This window comes from Sorex fumeus, unplaced genomic scaffold (genome assembly GCF_029834395.1).
Source record: "Sorex fumeus unplaced genomic scaffold, SorFum_2.1 ptg000045l, whole genome shotgun sequence".
In the NCBI taxonomy this organism is placed as follows: Eukaryota; Metazoa; Chordata; class Mammalia; order Eulipotyphla; family Soricidae; genus Sorex; species Sorex fumeus.
In genome coordinates, this window is record NW_026606102.1 from 1,914,968 (window position 1) to 1,938,972 (window position 24,005).

Here is a 24,005-nt window from a genome sequence, read left to right on the forward strand (position 1 = left end):
CTGGGTGAAAAAAAGCACAAGGCATTGGAGTTCTTTCTCACAGCGACTTATGAATAGAATCGCTACATGTGACCAGAATCCTTTCTTAAACTAACAACAGTGGCTAAAACTACACTTCACATGACTCACTTTAACCTAAAGCTGGAAGATTCCTCGATGAAGTTAGACTGTCAGGTCACATGTATTGTTTTCCATGATTTTTTTTTTGCTTTTGCTTTTTGGGTCACACCCAGCGATGCTCAGGGGTTCCTCCTGGCTCCTGCACTCAGGAATTGCTCCTGGCGGTGCTTGGGGGACCATATGTGATGCTGGGAATCGAACCTGTGTCGGCCATGCTGGCTGCGTGCAAGGCAAATGCCCCACCCGCTGTGCTATTGCTCCAGCCCCTGTTTTCCATGATCTTCTGAGTCTGGGTGGAACAAGTCTGAAACTGAGGCAAGTAAGAAACATATGTCTTTCGGCTGGAAGTTCCTAAGTGGCAGTTATTATCTACAAGGTGAGTGCAGTTGTCCTGGAGAAGCCTGAGGATAGTTAATAAATAGCGGGCCGGGATAGGGCACAGCACCCGCGACTCATTGGTTAAAAGCACGCCATTCTCTCTCCTTTTGATGGAAGTGACCCCTAAATAATAGATGGATCTTTCATTATAGTTTTCTTTCAGAAAATTCCCCTCAACTTTCAGAAGTTCATCCAGTCCTTCTGAGAAGGTCAGGGGAGGTGAATTAATATTGGCTCGCTGATCTGACACTATGAAAAACCCCCGTGTTTCAATCTCCCAGGAGCAACTAGAGAAACAGTCCTTGGACAGGGAGATTTTACTACAGAAGCAAGTGCTGACTAAGCTACGGATAAGTCCCTGTTCTTCCTCAGTATCACCCAGTTTGTAGCTGCTGATGATGGTGGCATACTTAACAGAGGGCGATCTCCTATTTTCTTCCTCGCTGTTTATGTCGGAACCCTCAGCCTCAGAAAAGATAGCCCTGATACCTGGGTTACTAATACACACAGAGCCATTTTCAAGACCCAGAGTTGTCAAAAATTGAGGGACCATAGTTGTGAGTGCCATCTCTTCTTTATATGTCCGCGAGGTATCGATGCGGATATCATCTGAAATGACTTCAGGCTCCAAAAGGAGAGGTTCAAAAGTCCCTGACTTTGTATGCTTGATAAAAAGATGTTCAAACGTTTCTGGCTAAAAGAAAAGATACATTTTAATGCTCAGTGGTACTTACTAGACACACATATATATATATAATATTTGTGTTGTTATCTGTTCTATTATGACATGCTTGTATCCGACATGGAACATGAAAGGATGAATGTATGAAAGGTTGGTACTCAAGGACAGAAGTTGACCACAAATTTAGTTTATTTATATATCAATGTGTTGACATATATGAACACATATATCACTGTCACGGTCCTCCCGCTGTTTCATCGACTTGCTCAAGCGGGCCAGTAACATTGTAAGACTTGTTACTGTTTTTGGCATATCGAATACCATGCGGGCTAGATACTCTATCTAGCAAGATACTCTCAGTAGCGTGCTGGGCTCTCAAGAGGGGCGGAGGAATCGAACACGGGTCGGCTGCGTTCAAGGCAAACGCCCTACCCGCTATGCTATCGCTCTCTCCGAGAGGGGCAGAGGAATCGAACTTGGGTCAGCTGCGTTCAAGGCAAACGCCCTACCCACTCTGCTATCGCTCTAGCCCATGTATCAGAAATTAAAATGGAATAGCTGAATAAGATCGTGTTTTGAAAGAAAGATGTCATGGGCTTAGGTTTGAGTTCTGTTTTCGTGACCTCACACAAGCATGTTCACCTCTGCTTGTGCTTTTTCGAAAGCGATAGCACAGCGGTAAGGCGTTTGCTTTGCACGCAGCAGGGTTCCATTCCTCCACCCCTCTCGGAGAGCCCAGCACGCTACGGAGAGTATCTCGCCCGCGCGGCAAAGCATGGCAAGCTGCCCGTGACGTATTCAATATGCCAAACACAGTAACAACAAGCCTCACAATGAAGACGTCACTGGGCCCACTCGATGAACAATGGGAGGACAGTGCTACAGTGCTACGGTGCTCTACACTCACTGCATGATACTGCACTGAGAAATCCGACAGACAGTCTCTGAATGCTTCTCATTAAGCTTGTGGGGTGGGCTGGAGCGATAGCACAGCGGTAGGGCGTTCGCCTTACAAGCGGCCAACATGGCCGAGCGGAGTTCGATTCCTCTGCCCCTCTCGGAGAGCCCGGCAAGCTACCAAGAGTATCTCGCCCGCACGGCAGAGCCTGGCAAGCTCCCCGTGACGTATTCGATATGCCAGACACAGTAACAACAAAGTCTCCAATGGAGACGTTACTGGGCCCGCTCGAGCAAGCTTGTGGGGAGTCGGGGTTGGGGCTTAAATGGCAGAATATTCGTCTTACACACGGCAGTATCTGGGCTCAATTCTGAGCACTTCCACAAGGAAGGCAGCAACAACCAATCTTGCGAAAAATAGGTGATTGTGAAGTTATCTTCTGACAAGTTCTTAATCATTTATGGCATATTAGATTTTAGCACAGTGGGTAGGGTGTTTGCCTTGTGTGCGGCCAAAATGGCCGACCCGAGTTCGATTCCTCCGCCCCTCGCGGAGAGCCCGGCAAGCTACCGAGAGTATCTCGAGTATCTCGCCTGCACGGCAAAGCCCGGCAAGCTCCCTGTGATGTATTCGATATGCTAAACACAGTAACAATTGTCACAATGGAGACGTTACCGGGGGCCCCCTCGAGCAAATCGATGAACAATGGGAGGACAGTGACAGGGACAGGGACGATTGGAGATTGCCCCCAAAGCCCCCATCTCCCTCCCCACCCCACCAGAGCCCGGCAAGCTAACCTGCACGGCAAAGCCTGGCAAGCTCCCTGTGATGTATTTGATATGCTAAACACAGTAACAACTGTCACAATGGAGACGTTACTGGGCCACCTCGAGCAAATCGATGAACAACGGGAGGACAGGGACAGGGACAGGGACGATTGGAGATTGCCCCCAAAGTCCCCATCTCCCTCCCCGCCCCGCCAGAGCCTGGCAAGCTACTGAGGGTATCCAGCCCGCACGGCAGAGCCTGGCAAGTTCCCCATGGCGTACCAAATGTGCCAAAAACGGTAGCAAAAATGGGTCTCATTTCCCTAACCCTGAAGGAGTCTTCAGCTGAGTTGGGAAGAAAGAGAGGGCTTGTTCTAAGCAGATGGCGTGCAAGTCAACGGGAGGGAAGGCGCCCCGCAAGCAGCTGGCCACCAGGGCGGCCGGCAAGAGCACGCCAGCCATGGGCAGCGCGAAGAAGTCGCACCGCTACTGGCCCGACACTGTGGCACTGCGTGAGATCCGCCGCTACCAGGAGTCCACCGAGCTGCGCATCCGCAAGCTGCAGTTCCAGCAGCTGGTGCGCGAGATTGTGCAGGACTTCAAGACCGACCTGCACTCCCAGAGCTCGGCCGCCAAGGCACTGGGGGAGGCGTGCGAGGCCTACCAAGTGGGGCTCTTTGAGGACACCAATCTCAGCACCTTCCCTGCCATTATGCCCAAGGACACCCAACTGTCATGCCGCATCCGCGGAGAGTGAGCATAAAGTTTATGATGCTAAAATCTCAGGGCTGGGACAAATGGAGACGCTACTGGTTCCCGCTAGAGTAAATCGCCGAGTAAATCGACAAGGAAATTGACAGGGAAATGGGCAATCGAGTCAATCGACAGGGATTTTCATACACGTATTTTAAACGCAAAAAAGAGAACGAAAGTAAAACGCGTCATCATTTGCTACCTAAAATGACAATCCACGACATCTACCATGATACGACGGTGAAAGACCGTTGGGGGACTGTCAAGAACGCATCTGCCCGAGGGGCACCTGCGAATGTTTGCGGCGTGTAAGTGTGGAGCGCCTAAGTGTGGCGTGCCCGGTCACTTTAAATCTCCGCCCTTGGACCCGGTCACCAATCAGAAAGTAGAGTAGGATGGCGGGATGGGATAAGGCTGCAGATAAAAGGAGACCCCTAGCGTCAGCTCGTTCCGTTTTTCGGACCACGCGTTCCATGGACCGCTTCTCTCTCTGGGACCGCCACGTCAAGAGCAGCGCAGCGACTGGACGACTGGACGTGGCGATCGTTAGACTGCATGGGCCTGGACAGTCGTTCAGGGGGCCAGACAGTATCAGGGACACACAGGACCAGGGACCACGCTAACGGGAGGTAAGTAGATGGTATCGGGGACAGGACCGGGCTACCCGGTCATCGCTCACGGGGGGCGAGTGACTGCATGGGACAAACCCTATTATTGCTCACGGGGGGCGAGACCGCATGGGACGGGAGGGACCCCATTATCGCTACGGGGGGGGGGCGAGGAGACTGGATGGGACGGGACAGAAAAGTTCGCGGGACGGGGCAGCCTCAGGGACAGGACATGGTCATCGTTCACGGGTAAAGGAGAAGTCTGGACGTCTGGGGCGGGACCTGGAACTATCTACCTTTTCTGTACAATAAACTAAAACTCAATCTTTTTGAGTTTTCTATGCAAATCCTCTCATACAATTCTCAAGAAAATCCACCAGCGCAGGAAAATGCGCTTTTGCTCTAACAGCGGGAAACAAAAATTAATACTTCTTTGTTGAGAACAGTGAGGATGAGATGGACACAGACTTTAAAGGGACTATTCTTATCAATATTTTCATATATATAAAAATGCATGCTATGAGACATATGGAATGAAGACAACACACAAAACAAATGCACATCATATGCTTTATAAGAACGGGGTTACATTGCAACAGAAAAATCTTGTCAGGCAGCTGCAAATCAAGAATCTGTGCAAAAATAACCTCAAGACATACAATGTAAATGCAAAAATGAAAATACAACACATTAAAAGATTAAGGAATTATTAAATGAATTGCTAGACAATAGGTATTCAATTTGTCTATAATAACTGAACCTTTGAATTTTACCATCTTAAAACCAATGAACAATATCATATTTTTTGCTGAAATGATGACATACTCAACTGTTCTTCATGATGGCAAGCATAGTTCGTATAAAAACAATTCATTTAACAGTTTTGAAAAGTTAAGTAAAATATATTGGTGATTACAACCATAAAAGAAAAAATGTGCCAAACTCTAAGTATAATAATGGTTAGGCTTATATATGTATTAAAATGCTGTATAGTGAGAATTACTGTTCTAACACCACCTTTCTTTTTATTCTATAAACATAACTGATGGAGAGAAACCTACCCCGTATTTCTTTTCTTTCTGGAAGAAATACATAATTAGACTTGGGATTTTCGAAAATGTTTCCTTGTTTTTTTCTTAGGGTTTACTGTATGTGCTGAATTTCTTAAAATGTAAATGAATTTAGAAAGCAAGTTCTTTTTAAAAAAAAAAATGCACACAAATTGCCCATAGCATGCAGCATGCAGCGAGATTCATATATATTCTTCAAATGATGTATCTGGCATATTTCATGTCCTCTAAAACTTCCTAACTGATAACTAATTGATACCAAATAGTTTACTTGTTGTCAATGCCTTCATAGGGATGACTTGACAGGCAATTAGTAAGACATTAAGTAACCATATATTGCTGAAATATATTTTGTCAATGAATCATAAACCTTTGTTATGTGTTCACTAAAAATCATTTCCAGTTTCTATATGTATTTAATTTGGGGGAATTTTAGCATTATTGGTGCATACCTAATAATAACCACCTGGTAAGAATTAAAAACTATTCTCTCATAAACTCATGCTCCGATCTTATTACATTCCAAAGACATCTGATAGTCAATGCTCTTTCTATTTTACCTTTTTCCCATTCTAATAAAAGTATTAAAGAAATCTAAATATAAGTGGTCCATCTATAACATAGATGTGAATATGATCTGAGTTTATCAGTTTTGGTTTTTATTTAAATGTGAGAAACATATTTAGCATGCTAAGTTCCTAGAAATAGCAGGTGGTCTGTTTTCAGCAAAGAAAATCCTGTCCTCACCATGAACTATTTGAAAAAGCTCCCAAAAATATCTCTCTGTTTGCGTCACTGTCATTTCTCTGCATGCCAGAAGCTTTGGGTGGTTCCGTGTAAATAAATTAAGTCTTGGCAAGAATTTCACAAGGCAGCTGGATTGGAGGCTGATGTGTTTTCTCATCTGGTCAAATTGACCTGATTTTGCTGGACCATCTGATAAGAACTCTAAATTCCACTGGCTTGTGTCCAGCACAAACCACAACCTCAGGCATTTTTTAAGAACTGAAATGGAAGTTAGCACTTAGCAATATTCAAGGCTATTAAAATTTGTAGTTTCCAGATTGACCTAATTTAGATATACATAAGAGCTGTAAAACATTCCAAAGAATGCCTGAATGGGTCCTTTGGGAGGCTGAAATATCTGTAAAAGAATGAAAAATGCAAAACTTTGGACATAAAAACATATGCTGAAGACTTTTACTGCATTCTGAAAAGTGGCTGCATTTGCAAAGCTATGGCAGGGTTGCAGTTTTCTCTAATTACAACAGCCTACTATATATTGGAGGCTATCTAATATAGATGTGACAGTCATAATTTTTACTGCTTTTTGACCAGATAATAGTAACTCAAAAGCCAGGTATGATGAAAATTACTTTTTAAACTATAAACTGAAGAGGATTTGTACATCCGAACCAAATTGGACAAAACCTCTATCTGGACCCCGTATTTACCCATCTATTTTAATAACTCAACATATTCCACCATATTTTAGTTATCAATAGCTCAATTTTTTTTTTAGATTTCTCTCCCCATCTTCAAAATGTGAAAGTCTTCTAATACTTTATAGAATGTTTGGAAGTTGGTATACTGGGTTCATTTGCTGTGATCATGATTAGCCTTCAAGGAATGTCCGCTCTGTTTAGGTAAAATAAGAAAGCAAAATAAAAGTCATTTAGGAAGCAAAAGATAAAATACTGTCTGCCAGGCGTGGATTCTAGACCATAAATCCTTGTGTTATATTACAATGTTGCTTCATTCTAGGGAAGGGCAAAATTGAGAACTGTGGTGACCTCTTTCATTTTCTTACCACCTGCTACTCAGTTTCACCCTACGTGGGTAGTTTCAATTACCCCAGAAAAAGGAAAGTTACAGAAGTCAAAGGAGGAAGAACCAAGAGTAGAAAAAACAAAGAGGGGTTGTAGCAACAGCATTAGGGAGTCTGGAAGGAGAAGGCACGAGAAAAGAACTCTAGAAACGAAAATCAAAAGTCAAAAGAGATGGGTCATTTCGAATGTACTTCTGCACTTCCATGTTCATTGCTTCACTGTTCACAATAGCCAAAATCTGGAAAAAACCTGAGTGCCCGAAAACAGATGACTGGGTAAAGAAACTTTGGTACATATACACAGTGGAATACTACGCAGCTGTTAGAAAAGGTGAAGTCATGAAATTTACATACAAGTCGTACTACATGGAAAGTATCGTGCTAAGTGAAATGAGTCAGAAAGAGAGGGACAGACATAGAAAGATTGCATTCATCTGGGGTATATAAAGTAACAAAATAGGAGACTAAAACCCAAGAGACTAAAACGCAAGAATAGCTGAGGTTAAATAAATACCAGGATAAATACCAGGAGGTTCACTCCATGGCTTCGACGCCAGCCGCACAGGCTGGGGGAAAAGGCAGCTCAGACAGAGAAGGGAGCACCAAATAAAGGGTGTTGGGAGGATCCTCCCAGGATGAGAGATGCATGCTGAAAGTGGACTATAGACTGAACATGATTGCCACTCAATGCCTCTTCTGCAAACCACAGCACAAAAAAGGAGAGAGAAAACAAAAGAGAATGCCTTGCCACAGGGGTGGGGTTGGATGAGGGAGATGGGGGGGCGGAGTGGGAGGGATACTGGGAGCATTGGAGGTGGAGAATGGGCACTGGTGGAGGGATGGGTACTCGGTCATTGTATAACTGAAACCCAAGCACAAAAAATTTGTAAATCTATAACTGTACCTCATGGTGTTCGTTGATTGCCTCCAGCAGGCACCAGTAACGTCTCCTTCGTCCTAGCCCTGAGATTCTAAAAAGTGCTACATTCAAGGCTCTTTCAGGGTTAGGAGACCGAGACCCATCATTGTTACTGGTATTTAGCATATTGGGTACGCCATGGGGAGTTTGCCAGACTCTGCTGTGTGGGCAGGTTACATTCGGTAGCCTGCCAAGTTGTCCAAAGCAAGAATGAGATAATAAAATTTTCAAAAAAAAAAGAGATGGGACTGGAGCGACAGCACAGCGGGTAGGACATTTGCCTTGCACACGGCAGACCTGGGTTTGATTCTCAACATCCCATATGTCCCATAAGGCTCCCTGAGCACTGCCAGGAGTGATTCTTGAGTGCAGAGTCAGGAAGTAACCCCTGAGCATCGCTGGGTGTAACCCAAAAAGCAAAAAAAAAAAAAAAAGTCAAAAAAGAAACCTCGGGACCAGCATAGCTGTGTTGGCACGTGGTGGGGCGCTGGGCCTCACATGTGCTAAGCACATGTTCTTCATCCCGAGACTATCCTCAACACCCAAACAGGAATTTAATTAAAAAACAACCCTGGAACTGTCCTCTCTCTAAGATCCACATGTCCTCACATGACCCAAGCCCAATCCACAATCGCTCAAACCCATAAATCCTGCCCCTGAGCCCCAGGCCATGGGAATCATCCCTGTAACCAAGTACCCAGGGTTCGGGATAATCCCCTGCACAAAACAGTTTAGGTCTTAGAATACCAAGGGTTTGCAAGGAAAGCATGGTAGAAAAAGGTTCAAGTCTTCTAGGTGCCTGCTGGTTGGCCATGTGAAATAGCCCAGTCTCTGCTCATGGACCTATTGAATGCTGATGAATTTACTGTCCTTAATGTCAATGTAAAAATTGGCTCCCCTGTTGGGAGCCCAGTGGCGGGGGATGGGAGGTGTGCGGGGGCAGAAGAATATTGGCCTGTATGACCACTGATGGCTGCCCAGGCAACCCTAAGCTTGGACAGGCAATGTGTGCTTGTTTGTCTTTTCATTTGTTTCATTCCCTGAGACTAGACCCATGGCTGGCTGGAGGGTAAAGATCTGTTGCCAATTAGCCGATCTAATGCCAATCTGCCTGGCATGAGACACCAAGCTCCCTGTTCCTTTTTTTTTTTTTTAATTAAGGCCCTGTTATTTACAAAGTTGTTTATGACAGAATTTCAGGCATACAATGCTTCCACATTAATCCCACCACCAGTGTCAATTTCCAGTCTTAAATAGGAAAGAAAAACAAAGGCTTACCACTTCTATGGGAACTGAAAAGGAAGGGAAAAGTCCAAGATAAACAAGAGAAAAAATATGATCTTGGCAGGAAGAGAGTATTCAGGGAATAAAGGAAAAATAATTTAAAACAGAAAAAAAAAATAATGATCCCCTGCTGAGTATTTCTAGTAAAGTTTCTTTTTTTTCAAATTGCATGCATAAAGCCAAAAACAGAATAGTCTCTAAGAGAATTCTTGGAAGTTAAAAGTCCAGCAGAAACATAGCACTGTAGCACTGTCCTTCCATTGTTCGATTTGCTCGAGCGGGCACCAGTAATGTCTCTATTGTGGACTGTTGTTACTGCTTTTGGCATATCGAATATGCCACGGGGAGCTTACCAGGCTCTACAGTGCGGGCGGGATACTCTTGGTAGCTTCCCGGGCTCCGAGAGGAACAGAGGAATGGAACCCGGATCGGCCGCGTGTAAGGCAAACGCCCTACCTGCTGTGCTATCACTCCAGCCCAACAGATAGCACAGTGAGCTGGGCATTTGTCTTGCATGCAGCTGACCCGGGTTCGATTCCCAGCATCCCATAGGATCCCCCCTCCCCCTAGCACCGTCAGGAGTAATTCCTAAGTGCAGAGCCAGGAGTAACCCCTGTGCATCGGTGGGTATGACCCAAAAAGAAAAAAAAAACCACCCAGAAATATCACTCAAAAAAATAGGCTGTGATACATCCCAACTAAAACAAAACGGTGGCACGGGTAATACTCCTGGAGCATGGTGAATGTACAGAAACTTGCTGCATTTTTGGTAAAAAATGTGCTAAGCATCAGCTCCACAAAGTACACAGTACAAGAAGGACAAGGGTTCTCTGTACGTCCAGGGAAAGCAGCGTTTTGACAGGAAGCAGAGATCAGCCTAAGCCAATTTTCTGGGAAAAGAATAAAAGTACAAAGAAGATTGTGTTGGGACTTGAATGCACCAAGCCCAGCTGCAGATCTTTGAGAATTCAGGCCATTAAGGGATGCAAGTGTTTTGAACTGGCAGGAGATTGAAAAAGACAAAGGGACAAGGGCTAAGCTTCATCTATTATGAAGACAGAAATCCTGGGGGAACAATCAGTGTTTCAGGAGGGAAATTAAGGAGTATCATGAATAAACTTCCTGAGAGGAAATCTGCTTGTTTAAAAAAAAATTAGAAAAAAAAAAGGCACTGAGATCTGGACTGAACTGAGCTGACCAAGGGGCGCAGGAAGAGAGGAAAAAGTGGGAGAAAGGTTGAGGTGGAGGCACATTCTGGGGGGAGGTGTTGGAACACCGTACGCATGAAACCCTGTCACTAGCCAACTATAGTCTAAATCATGGAGCCTAAAATGTGAAAATTATAAGAATAAAAACAAAATGGCAAATAATGAGAATACAAGGAAGAGTCTTGATTGTACAAGCACCCATATTTATATATTCATACTAATGCAAATGTGTTTTACTGGTTGTCTATTTTTTTAATGCTTTGATATAATGTAAAACATGTTATCCACCCTGCCTTAAGTTTGAAGGGTGAAAAGGGTCAGAATGGTATCTGCTTATTTAAAAAAATGGGGTGCCAAAAGGGAGCTTAAGTGGCAGAGCACATGACTCAAATGCTCAAAGACCAGCATCTCGGTGTGTCCCCCTAATGGCTTCTAATCATCACTCATATTGGACTAAGAATGACCCCAAATGGCCCATAACCCCTAATGAGCACTGATGTACGGAATTTCTACTTTTTTTAACTTTTTAAATTAAAGAAGTTCTTAGGTAACATTTTAAACATCACACTGGACGTGCAGAAATTAGACATAGATTGCTTTCATGATGCATCTTTTAAAAATTTCAAATTTGGAATTTTCCAAACTACCTTAGAACTTTATATTCAAAATCATGATCTTTAAATAATACTGTATTTTAGTTGTTTACCTGTATTTATCTTTATGGGGGGGGGGCGCAGTTGTTGGGCTACAGTTGTGCTCAAGGGCTATTCCTGACTGTGCTTAGGGGGACCAGATGCAGTGCTAGAAATTCAACCAAAATCAGCAGCATGTAAGGCAAGTGACTGAGCCCCTATTCTACCTTCCCAGCTCCTAATAGTGTTTCAAGTCAACTAGCTCTCCTAATCTAGTTGCTTTATAGTCCAAAGTGGGGTTCGTGTTTGTAGCTTCCTCATGTTTGGGAATTAGCTATATCACCTTTTGCTCATCGTTCAACATCTGATGAACTTTTTAGGATAGTTTCTCATTTTGACTATGATGATTCAAGTTGCTATAAACATTCTTGTCCCAGTTTCATTTTCTTGTCTATATTTCTAGAGGTGAAGTTGTTGGATCCTATGAAAACGGGGGCTAGATATACTTTAAAGAATATATAAATAGTGGGGGCTGGAGAGAAAGATAATACAGCAGGTAGGGTGTTTTGCCTTGCCCGCAGTCGACCCAAATTCGATTCCCAGCATCCCATATGGTTCCCAGAGCACTGTCAGGAGTAATTCCTGATTGCAAAGCCAGGAGTAACCGCTGTGCATCACTGGGTGTAACCCCCAAAAAGCAAATATATATATCATCGTATTATAAAGAAAAAAAACATTATAGGTCTGAAAAAGCAAAAGACATTACCCACAGTGTGGGTATATTCAAAATTCTGCACACTTGTCTGATTTACTAGAACCTGGGACAATCTGGTGAGACTCTAGTCTCCTGGTAGAGACCATCAGAGAATCTGCTGGGGGCAGTAGCCCATCTTCAGAGACTGTGTGTGAGCTGGGAATGGGGGAGCAGAGAGCCTACAAACATTGACTGCTTCCCCCTCCATGGTCCTCCGTGTCAGGTGGCCCTGGGATCCAGGGAAAAGTCATCTGGTGCAGACTCTCACGGCATTGTAAGGAGGCTGACCACCAATCTGCCCTGGGGAATACTGGAGACCCTGGTCAGTGTGTGTTGGAGGGAACACTTCAGAGCTTAGCCCTCAATGAGACATTTCATCTCCCTTTAAACAAAAGTAAGGTGGTCATTTCCTGCATTAATATACAGTATTAATACAGTAATACAGTATTAATACAGTAGTATTCACATTGAAAAAGGTTCTTGGGGCTGGAGCGATAGCACAGCGGGTAGGGCCATTGCCTTGCACAAAGCTGACCCAGGTTCGATTCCCAGCATTCCATAAGGTCCTCCGAGAACCGCCAGGAATAATTCCTGAGTGCAGAGCCAGGAGTAACCCCTGTGCATTGCCAGGTGTAACGCAATAAGCAAAAAATAAAAAATAAAAAATAAAAATAAAAATTTTATTTTGATAGGCATTCATATTTTTAACCCAAAAAAAAGGAAACAAAACAAAATCCCCCCTCTTATATTAGAGAAACCCTTCCTGCTAAAAGGGAAAACTCCTTACTATTTATCTTCTTTTTGCCTTTATTTTCAGTTTTCCAGTGTGCTAAGGCCCTTTCTGTCACATGGCTTTTATATTTGCAGGTGGTTTGGCCTGGGGTCTACCTACCCTCCACCAAATCTAGTTAATGCCTTTACATCTAGATCTCAACTTGCCATATTTAACTGCTCACTTCCACCCCACTTGAAGCTCTTTGTATCTTTAAACATACAACCTGAAGTTTACATTATTAATACTATAAGTATATTATTATAAAATATGAATTTATATGTATTGCATAATACAAATGCTATTATTCACTCAATATTAATGTTATCATCCATTATAAAGTAATGAATGCTTATTTTCCCAGTAGTCTGTATTCTCTTGGACTCTGTGGTGTTCTGGTCATTTTATAACCCCAGGGCTTAGTTTAAGGCATCTAACAAAATAGGCTCTAAAAGAATGAATAGAACAGTTTTTTAATAAATATTCTGTAGACAGGTTCTTTCTATTCTGTTTTCAACTTGCCCTGGGGAGGTCTTGCCTCATACTGTTTGCTAGATATTAAAGAGAATATCTCAAGTTTTGGTTTCCCAAAGCCTAGCAACAGCTTAAGACTTCCATAGCACCGTAACTACAATAAACACCCCTGTATGAACCTAGAATGGATAAGAAAAGAATAAAACTTTACTACTGAAAAAAGTCAGTTTCTGTTTAAAGGAGTCTGCAAGACTCAAGTGAACAACGGTATGACTGAGAAGTGACAAGAATTCAAGTTAGAGGGCTATTTTTTGAAAAATTATTATAGATGCAAATACAAATTATTCTTTAGTGATACTATAAAAAGAATCAGACAGTAATATTATTGCTAAGTAGAAAATCACACATCTGTATAAAAATAAGTTGGGGCTGGTTAGAAACAGATGAAGGGAAGTTTCTAGAAAAACAACCAAAGAATGTAGAAAACACTTAGCTGCCTGATCTATCGGATATGGAAGTCACTCTACAGCTGAAAGATCACAATTTAATCTTGAGTCCTGTTATGTCTACGGGATTCATATTTGTTCATTCTTTCACTCATAACACTGGAAAGCAATGTTTTTTCAACTACTAATTAGCATGTAAAATCAATTTTGAGAGTTGTGACCTATACTTTTTTAAATGAAATATAATTTTGCTACAAATTATAGCATTGTTTTTCTGCAACTTTTGTTTCACATTTGGCTATCTATATTCATGTGCTAAGTTGCAGGGCAAAATTATTTCTCATTGTGTATTTTGTAGGTGGAAATCAACCTCGCTTTCAGGAAAACTATGAGAAATAATAAAGCACAAAGTGAACTTGAAGGTATATCTTTTTTAAAATTCTATTGTAGATGCCAAGTACAAATTACTCTTTAGTGATATAAAAAATTACATGGCAATCTTATTGCTAAGGAGGAAATTACACTTCTGTATAAAACAAGTTAAAAGAAAAATTTCATCTAAAGTAAAATTATTCATTATTTGCATAAAAGCAAATTTTAGTAAGATAATTTCATTTTTCATATTGCAGTATTGGAGGATAAGATTATGTAGTTTTTTAACTGATTTAAATAATGTGAAAACTGTTAGATTTTAAAAATTGGTTCTCAGCTTTTGTTTAAAGACTATCAGTGTGTACCCAAAAAGCCTATCTATATATCCATTCCTCATCAGATTTCACTCTTAATAGTTTAGGATTTATTTTAGTATAATAAAGATAGAAAATTATTTTAACACGAGATATGTATATTAAGTCACCATATGACAAACTTTTTTCTACCTGATTTCAAATCACTGAATCTTGCTATTCTTGAAAGTATATCAGATTAAATGGGGCGACGAAATGAACAGAAACTTTCTCAAAGAAGAAATCCGAATGGCAAAAAGGCTCTACATCATTAATCATCAGGGAGATGCAGATCAAGTGGTACTACATGGAAAGTATCATGCTAAACAAAATGAATCAGAGAGGGACAGACATAGAAAGATTGCATTCATCTGGGGAACATAAAGTAACAAAATAGGAGACTAACACCCAAGAATAGCCGAGATTAAGTACCAGGAGGTTTATTCCATGGCTTGGAGGCCAGCCGCACACGCTAGGGGAAAAGGCAGCTCAGATAGAGAAGGGAGCACCAAATAAAGGGTGTTGGGAGGATCCTCCCAGGATAGGAGATGCGTGCTGAGAGTAGACTATAGACCGAACATGATTGCCACTCAATGCCTCTTTGGAAACCCACAGCACCCAAAAGGAGAGAGAAAACAAAAGGGAATGCCCTGCCACAGAGTCGGGGGGAGGGGGGGTGCGTGGGGGGAGGATGAGGAGGGAGGGATACTGGGAGCATTCAAGGTGGAGAATGGACACTGGTGGAGGGATGGGTACTCGATCATTGTATAACTGAAACCCAAGCACAAAAATTTGTAAGTCTGCAACTGTACCTCATGGTGTTTCACTAGTAAAAATTACAAAAAAAAAGTATATCAGATTAAATAAAGTTGTGTAAATAAATCATTTTTAAATATTAAGTGCATAAAGCTTAGGAAATCTATGGCTTCCACAGTAAATTATTATTCCAAAAAGCAATCATATATTTTGTGGTTAAAAAAATTACATCCTGCCCTAGCCTGTGTTGCTTGTATCCACATGGCTGAGGACATGTGTTGCCTGCATCTCTCCTCTTGAGCTGTGTATTTCCCTCTTTTCATGTCTAATGCTGGGATGTGTGCAGTGCCTTTCTCCGCCTTTGGAGAAGCCCGTGTTCTCACTCTCTCTCACTTTCTCTCCCTCCATCCCTTTCCTAAAAGCCTCTAAATAAAATCTGTTTTACTTTTAAAAAAAATTAAAAAATGACCTTCTGAAAATTAATTCCTTGTGCCCAGGAACAATTCTTGGGATTTGGAACATCCTCCCAAAACAGCCTTTTCATTCTGCAAAAGAGAAACAAGACATCAGAATTAAAGAAAAATACAATGTTGAAAGTATTTGCAGTTAATGAAAGTTAAAAGTAGAAATTAATCCACCCGACCTAAGCAGGGTCAGATTCGTTTATAGGCTATCTTATGAATATTTTCACCAAGCTTAATAATCACTACAATAACAAAAATAGCCAATTTTTGAATTCATGTGCTAAGCACTGTGCTAGACACTTTTCATATGTTTTTCTTGGAGACAATAAAATATTAAAAATTGCAAGTGACCAACATTTAATTCTTGAACCCAGCCGTAGAAAGCAAATCACTTCACAATGCTTTTTCAGCATGTCTGATTTGGGGGGGGGGTAAACTCTAAATAATAGTGGTGAATCTTTTATTGAAACAGTGAATCTAATCAAAGCAGATAGAGTGTTAACTAGAATTCATCTGCTTCACAGGGACGGGGAGGGGTGGGGGGTGGGGTTTTATTGGGGTTCTTCATGGTAAAAAATAAGTATTGGTAAAGGGAAATGTGTTTGATATTTGCATGACTGAGACATAAACCTGAAAGCTTTGTAACCTTTCCCACAGTGATTCAATAAATAAATTAAAAAAAAAAAATTGCAAGTGAGTTTTTGAAATAATTTCACTTGATCTGGCCTCATGAGCTCATTGAACTGCAAGGTACAGTCTGATTCAAAAATCTCCTGTCTTCTTTTTTGCTACAAGACACAAATTTCTGGCAGGCATGAAATAACCTCATTGATCTAGACCTCTCGGCACGGAGGACATCACACCCACGGAATCGCTGAAAAAATTCAAGGCATTGCCAAGGCAGATGGGAGCCACGGCATGCAGATTCTCAAAGCACAGAGTGTTTAGGACAGGAGAGTGCTTGGAGCACAAGCTTTGGGGTGGAGCAACCCTCACAAAGTCCCCCAGCTCTGCCAGGTGTGGCTCCACAGGAAACAAAATTATTTCAGTTGTAATTAATAATTATTCTGTTCAGAATTATGCTAAGAAGAGCACTAGACAGTATATAAGGTAAAGGCCCTCCCGTTTATCGTCGATTTGCTCGAGCGGGCCCAGTAATGTCTCCATTGGAGACTTTGTTGTTACTGTGTCTGGCATATCGAATACTCTCGGTAGCTTGCCGGGCTCTCCGAGGGGCGGAGGAATCGAACTCGGGTCGGCCATGTTGGCCGCTTGTAAGGCGAACGCCCTACCCGCTGTGCTATCGCTCCAGCCAGTATAATAATGAGTAACACTGTAGCACTGCCCTTCCAATGTTCATCGATTTGCTCGAGCAGGAGTAACGTCTCCATTGTGAGACTTGCTGTTACTGTTTTTAGCATATCGAATATGCCACGGGGAACCTGCCAGGCTCTGCCGTGCAGGTGGGATAATCTTGGTAGCTTACCGGGCTCTCTGAGAGGGACGGAGGAATTGAACCCGGGTAGGCCGCATGCAAGGCAAACGCCCTACCCACTGTTTTAGGCCACCTCCAGGATAGGGTCTACTGTACTCAATGCTGGAGCTGGGGTGATGGGTCGCTCCCAATGGTGCTCTGGGGATCAAGCAATGTCAGTGACTGAACTCAGGGCATCAGCATGCAAAGCATGCACTCCAGTCCTTTAACTAACTCCCTGGTCCTATAAAAGCAGATTCTAATTTCTTCCATGAGGTTTATGATGCGTCAGCAAAATGAAACGTGGTTTCCTAAAAGTGAGCTTTTTCTTTTTATTCCACCTTAATTGAAACTTATTACAAACAACATACACTGAATACCTTATTTCTGGTTTGAGTTTTAAATCAAGGTATAAACATGCTTAAATATTCTTGGGGATTTTTTCTGAGCTATACCCAGCAGTGCTCACTGCCAGGAATCCTGGCTCTGCACCAGGAATCACTTCCTGATGGGGTCAGGAACCACATGGGTGCTGGGGATTGAACCTGGGTTGATGGCATGCAAGGCAAGCACCCTACCCACTGTATTATCATTCCAGCCCACAAATATGTCTAATATTCTTAAAACTAAGTACAATACCTTTGATGGGATATCAGTAATGTTCCAAGCAGTAAGACTGAAGAGGAAATAATTATTGGCACAATTATATATAGACCTGCATTATTCTGATGTTTTTCAGAGCCATCTGAAAGAAAAATACAATTTTTTTAATTCAGGAGATTAAGAAAATAAACTTTCTAGATAAAAACTGTAGCTTTTAAATTTCATTACAAATCTACTACCCCCAAGTATAAATTTTTAAAGGAAAATAGGAGTATAGTTGTAATTAATAATTATTCTGTTCAGAATTATGCTACTTGTAGCATAACGATTTGTATTTGCTGTTAAATTTTTATTTACTGTTAAATTTTTAGTGAATAGTCAACATACATTTGTTGAATAATTAATGAAATTTTATAATTATTTTCATGATAAGAACATCTCTTAATCTTCATTGATGTGCTTGTTCTTAGACAATTTGAAAAGTAACGGAAAATCAAGTTCACTATTCAAAAATTTGAGACCCAGTGAACTTATGTCTATAACTATTTTTCCAGTTTTATTTTCAGAGTAAAGAATCTTTCCTTTATACTACTCTAGCTAAAATTTTAACCTCATAAATTTATGCCTCCAAAATATAACTTGGCATAGATTAAAGAACTGCATACAAAATTAATAATTTTATAAATCAATTTTTATAATGGTATAAAAATACATTATTGGATAGCTGTGTATTTCCAACTGTTTACTCTCATCAACTTTTTACCCAAATTAACACTGAAAGTTTTCCTTACATGAGAATTCAGCAAACATTATATTGATGCGTTCAACTTATTACTACCATACGGGACTACATGCCCTTACTGCAATCACCCCATGACCATGACATTAAACTTTGAATGAGACTCAGAACTCAAAAAGAGAACAATCAGTTGGTAAATCACTGCTAAGGAGAAAGCCACACATCTTTATAAAGAAGAAACTCAAAGTGAAAAACTTTACCTTGGGTGAAACTATCAATTATCTTTGGTTTCCCCACTCCTTCCACAAATACTGGGTAAAGACCGAACTGGTATTTCTCAATGGGAATAAAATGATCTGAGAAGAAAAAAATATTAAAGGTCATTCCTACTGAACTCATACTAATGAGTAAAATATTTGCAAATTCTTCATTGAGTAATTCTTCTATATTTCAAAAATCTACTTTTATTCATGGAATGAAAATAATGATTAAGGAAGTTAAAAAACACAAATAACAGAAGCACCACATGTCTCCCTTGTAATAAAAATAATTCTCCAAAGAAAACTTTAAAATCTTACTCAGAGAAAGAAGATTCTAATTTTTCAAAAGTATGTTCCAATGATAACCAACTCATTGGGTTGCAGGTGTATGAGTTTTCTTATTTCTCTATTCAGAACGTTACACTTTATTACCTCCTCTTCAAGAAAGTAAATACCCCAGAGATATCAGTAATCCGTTTTCATAGGAATTTAGCTTACTACTTTGCTTTCTTAATTAAGGCAACAGGGATAAGAAAGTTTTGTAAACTCTTTTCATTTTAACACTGAATGCTTCCAAATTTGCGCATCATCCTTGCTCAGGGGCCATATTAATCTTCTCTGTATAATTCCAATTTTAGTCTACGTGCTGCCAAAGTGAGCACAAGTCTTTTAAACTTTAACGCAAAAGAAGATGGTAGTGGCAACCAGTCGCCTAGCATTTTCTGGGGAATCTCAATCAGAAATGCAACTATTTCCACAGCAAAGTTCAAGATGAATTTATCAGAGCACGATAATTTTTATTCATCCCAATGCTAATTTATAAATATTATCCCACAAGAAAGAAATCTCTCTGTAGCCTAAATTCTTTACCTGGTTCAAACACGTGCCAAGGAGTAACTATTCCACCTCTATAACAATTATATTACCTTAGTTCTCAATCAGTAATTTGTTTTGACCGACTCAGATGGAAATTTCAAGGTCTTTAGAATGAAGTTGTAGTGAATATTTCAGATGATGCTTGGTAAAGCGAGCATGCCAACCTTCAGCTTTCCTAGTGAAACCTTTCTAGACTTGAAGGTGCTACACAGTGCACCTATGGTCTGTACTTTAGTCAACCTTTGGGGTAACTGGCCCCCTGTGGAGTTTATCCTGGTCTCCATTAACAGGTATAGATCCTTTTACCTTCAGCCTGGCACTCACACTTAAAATAATTTAGCAGTAAACATCAAAACTATCTTTATTTTAAACACCACCAATGTTCTCAAACAGTTTAAGTGGAGTTGGAAATAAAATGTTCTATGATAATTCCAACTATGGTTAAAGGATTTGGGTGAAAGCTAGATTCCTGCCCGTGATAGAGCAAAAAAAAAAAAAAAATCAGAAGAAAAATGATGGGTGATTACAATCATGTCAAATATTTAGATGAACAAAGGATCAAGTTAAATGGAATTGACTATTTGTGGCAAGGAGTTAGAATCAATGTATTAACATAAAAGCATGATCTCAGTTTCTAAATTTCCACTATGCAGTTAAATACTAAATTGCTAAATACTAATATTAAATACAAAATTATCGGTAGTATCTTCAATCCGTAAGAGAAACTCATAAATAAGCAGTAACTTACCGTGGATATAGAACTTCTTAGCAGATGAAGGAATTCTAAGCCATTTCATTTCACTGTCTTCATTAAGCATTTTCCACTCAATAATAAAATACATGATGTTGTATTCATTTGGTGAAAGCACCCAGGAAAGAATCACACAACTGCTATTTAATATATAAGCACTGAGTGACTGCACGATATTTACTGAGGAAAATAAAAAAAAAAAACATGTCAAATTCAAGGTTAAACGTCTTTCCCAATGGTTAAAAGTGTTTCCCAATGGAATACCACACAAGAGTGATTCTCTCTACTCTATTCTCCCTGCTGATGGAACTGTGTTCTCAATTCTGTGAGTGTTTGGGTTTTTTGTTTGTTTGTTTGTTTGTTTTGGGGCCATACCCGGTGGTGCTTAAGGCTTATTCCTGGCTCTGCTCTCGGGGATCTCTCCTGGCAGTTCTTGAAAGACCATACTGGATGCGAGGATTGAACCTGGGTTGGCCACATATAAGACAAGCACCCTACCAGTGCTTGTCTTGAACTATCGTGGAATTGTGTTTTCAAAGCATACACGTGATGGGTCCAACACCTCTGCCAGATTTCTGCATAAAAGCCTACAATGCACAAGTAAGGATCAAACTCTTGCCTCTGTCTTTTGGGATTTTCTGCCTTCAAATGGCCAGGTCTTTATTTCCTTTCCAAATCCACAGGAGCTCCCCTTGGGCAGACTGCTGCTCGCTCTCTCATAACTCAGTGCTCTCCCACCCACGCCGCACATAGGGGATGTCTGAGCCCCCTACATCGCTTCCTCAAGAAGCCTTTCTCTGGGGCTGGAGCAATGGCACAGTAGGTAGGGCATTTGCCTTGCACGCAGCCGACCCAGGTTCGATTCCCAGCATCCCATATGGTCCCCTGAGCACCACAAGGAATGATTCCTGAGTGGAGAGCCAGGAGTGACCCCTGAGCATTGCCAGGTGACCCAAAAAGAACCGCCCCCCAAAAAATAAATAGCCTTCTCTGTCCTAATACCAGGTCATGCTGCCATTTTCTTTAAAAAAAAAATTGCATTAAATTTTCCCCCAGGAATACTTGAGTCCATTACAGTCATTTGCTTCTATGATTAACTTATGAAAATCTATCATGTCTCTTGGGGGTTGTGAGTGCTCTGAACATTATCGAAGGAAGTGGATGACTGGCAGAGGTGTGGGAAATTAGTTTTCCTTTTAATTTTGTGACTGTTCCTCTTCTGGAGAAACCCAAGTTCCTTCTTGAACACTTTCCCACTCCCTCTCGCCATTTATTAACTTTTCAAAACTTTCCCCTTCGTATTTCTCTAAATAAAACTATCTTACTTCAAAATAAGTAAATAAAAATTTAAAGTACTCTTACACACACACATACACACACACACACACACACACACACACACACAAAGATACACACTCCAGGTTAGAAATGTCTATTGAAAATGACTTTCAATTCACTGATTAATCACATATAAAAAGTAAAAAGCACATTCATTACTATGAGATGATTTGCGAGTCTTTGCAATTACCTGTATCAATATATTATCACGTGTATTATACATAGCACATATGTATATATAAATTTAATAGACTACAAATACATATACATATGATGGATGGAGAGATTTACCTACAATATTCACTAGTATAAAATGTTTAAGTGTTATATATTCTAGAATATCACTTTAGTGTTTTGCACATCGAAATTCAGGGACTATTACATAATCCAGGTCAAATCAGACTCATTATTTTTAGACAAGGAAGAGAAAAAAACTTCTAAATTCAAAAATCTGCAGAGCTCTTGGAAGATCGTGCAGAATGAGAGGAACTGGCAATGACCCACTATTCAAGGGAGCAGTGGCTGATCACCCCAGATCTCATTTTACCTTTGCTCACAGGCCAGGAGAAGGTCACATTAGAATTTGCCAAGGAAGTGCCAATAGAATTGACAGCTAGCACTGAGACCGTGTGTGCTTGCTCGGTCCACAGGAAGGTGAATTTTGTGTCATTTCCCACATCTTCCACCCACGTTTTGTTGTCGGAGGTGTGATGTTTCACCACATAGCTGCTCACACTGCACAATGAGTCGTTTTTCGTGAGAGGCTGTAGGATAAACATGATCCTGGTTAGTTCAAATACAAATGGGCATTCGGTACCACCAGAGCTCAAAGAACTCTCAAAATTCTACCCCATGGGAGGCAACAGCAGACCAGCACCGGCACTGCCTGGGCGGGGTCCTGGGGAGGGTCTGACATTGACCGTGGTGTTCTGGGGGTACAGAAGCTCCCAGTGATTCTTAGAAAATTTGGGTTCTCAGTTCAGTACAAGGGTTTGAGGACATGAGGCAGCTTGGACCCTGCAAGGATAGGGACCCCCGGACCACCAAGACCACCTAGGCCCCCCTAGCAATGCTGGGGGTATCCAGAGGCACACTTGACTGTTTTCAAGTACCAGGTGGTGTGAGGGATCGAACCCACGCCAGACACATGTTAGGGGCACATGTCCAAACCACTGTACTAGTTCCTGACCTTGCCTTCATTCCTTTTATTAGAAAATAGCACTAAAAACAAATGAGAGTACAAATGCAGTCCCAACTATAGGAATGAATGGCCTGACTTCAAGGTCCGCTCAGCTTACAAATCAAGGAAATCTATGTACTAGTCCCTAGATCACAATGTTTCGATGTGAATTCCTCTGTATGCAGAATTAACTAAGCATGAGTTTATGTATTGATGTCAAATCTAGTCCGTTTCCACACTAGTCAGCCAGTCTTTCTAACCCCTGCCTGTCTGGCTCTTCCAAACAGGAGAAACTAAGGGCGCCCTACTAATTGCTCACCATCCATTGACTGAATTCATCAATCCTGGCCTGCATGGATAGTGGTATAAATTTCAAATAATAACAGAAAAATGGTGGGCCCGTGCAGGCTGGACACTCAGGACTCGAGCATTTCATGGCAGAGAGCCACCTCCCCAGGCCGGACGATGGCCGAAGAACTGAGAAACAGAGATAGAACAGGAGCCTGGCCCCAGGCTGGTCGGCTTATTTCTCTCCTCCCCGGTGTTGTCCCATCTCTCCCTTTACGATGCAGTCATAGTGTAGTCTTGGTACATTCATCTGAGAGCAGAAATAGTCTTCCCACTCAGGGCCTGGCTCTCTATACCCTTAATCTCGGCCCTCTGTAACTACATCTCAAAATCAAGATGAAATCTTGGCATTGTAGTATCAATAACTGACAGCATTGCATATAAAAATAAAATTTAGGAATAATGGAAAAAAACGAGAATACCTTCCAAAGTAAAGTGACATTTCTCTCTTCTTTAGTTGTAGTTTCATCAATCATTCTCCAAAAATCGGGACCTCTGGTAGGAACTGTAGAACAAGGCACCCAAGTTGGATTTGGCATTCTCAGAAAGGAGTATTTTTCAGTAGTATTTGAAACACCAAAAACATTTATTTTTAAGGGGGCTGAAGCAATAGCAGAGCAGGTAGGGCATCTGCCTTGCAAGCAGCCGACTCGGGTTTGATTCCCAGCATTGCATAGGGTCCCCTGAGCACTGCCAGGAGTGATTCCTGAATGCAGGGCCAGGAGTAACCCCTGTGCATCACCGGGTGTGACCCAAAAAGCAAAAAAAAAAAAAAAATGTTCACACACGTACAACACAGTAACAACAAAGTCTCCAATGGAGATGTTACTGGGCCCGCTCGAGCAAATCGACGAACAATGGGAGGGCCTTTACCTTTACCTTTACACACACACACACA

At 41.4% G+C, this 24,005-nt stretch overlaps 2 protein-coding genes, 1 long non-coding RNA gene and 1 other non-coding gene across 9 annotated transcripts in view; 2 read left to right on the forward strand and 2 right to left on the reverse strand.

Annotated features, from left to right (window-relative positions):
- The first annotated feature begins 1,300 nt into the window (after positions 1-1,300).
- On the forward strand, positions 1,301-3,602 carry LOC130030984 (histone H3.1-like). Its single transcript, XM_056122204.1, has 2 exons — positions 1,301-1,321; positions 3,225-3,602. Exons 1-2 carry the CDS (start codon positions 1,301-1,303, stop codon positions 3,600-3,602), a joined length of 399 nt encoding a protein of 132 aa, XP_055978179.1.
- Positions 3,603-4,076: 474 nt separating this feature from the next.
- The window catches only part of LOC130031119 (uncharacterized), a 50,714-nt gene continuing 30,785 nt past the window's right edge, over positions 4,077-24,005 (forward strand). Inside the window, exon 1 of the long non-coding RNA XR_008793606.1 lies at positions 4,077-4,227. This is a non-coding gene — a long non-coding RNA (uncharacterized LOC130031119). The remainder of the gene's footprint in view (positions 4,228-24,005) is intronic.
- The window catches only part of LEPR (leptin receptor), a 90,906-nt gene continuing 71,663 nt past the window's right edge, over positions 4,763-24,005 (reverse strand). For all 6 annotated transcript variants that reach the window (XM_056122388.1, XM_056122384.1, XM_056122385.1 and 3 more), the window contains 7 exons: positions 23,530-23,612; positions 22,127-22,343; positions 20,239-20,421; positions 18,615-18,710; positions 17,652-17,757; positions 15,544-15,619; positions 4,763-6,914 (listed from right to left, as the gene is read on the reverse strand). In XM_056122388.1, the coding sequence (XP_055978363.1) occupies positions 6,873-6,914; positions 15,544-15,619; positions 17,652-17,757; positions 18,615-18,710; positions 20,239-20,421; positions 22,127-22,343; positions 23,530-23,612 (803 nt within the window). In that variant the 3' untranslated portion in view covers positions 4,763-6,872. The remainder of the gene's footprint in view (positions 6,915-15,543; positions 15,620-17,651; positions 17,758-18,614; positions 18,711-20,238; positions 20,422-22,126; positions 22,344-23,529; positions 23,613-24,005) is intronic.
- On the reverse strand, positions 19,171-19,276 carry LOC130031159 (U6 spliceosomal RNA). Its single transcript, XR_008793620.1, has one exon. It is a non-coding gene; the product is annotated as a U6 spliceosomal RNA (small nuclear RNA).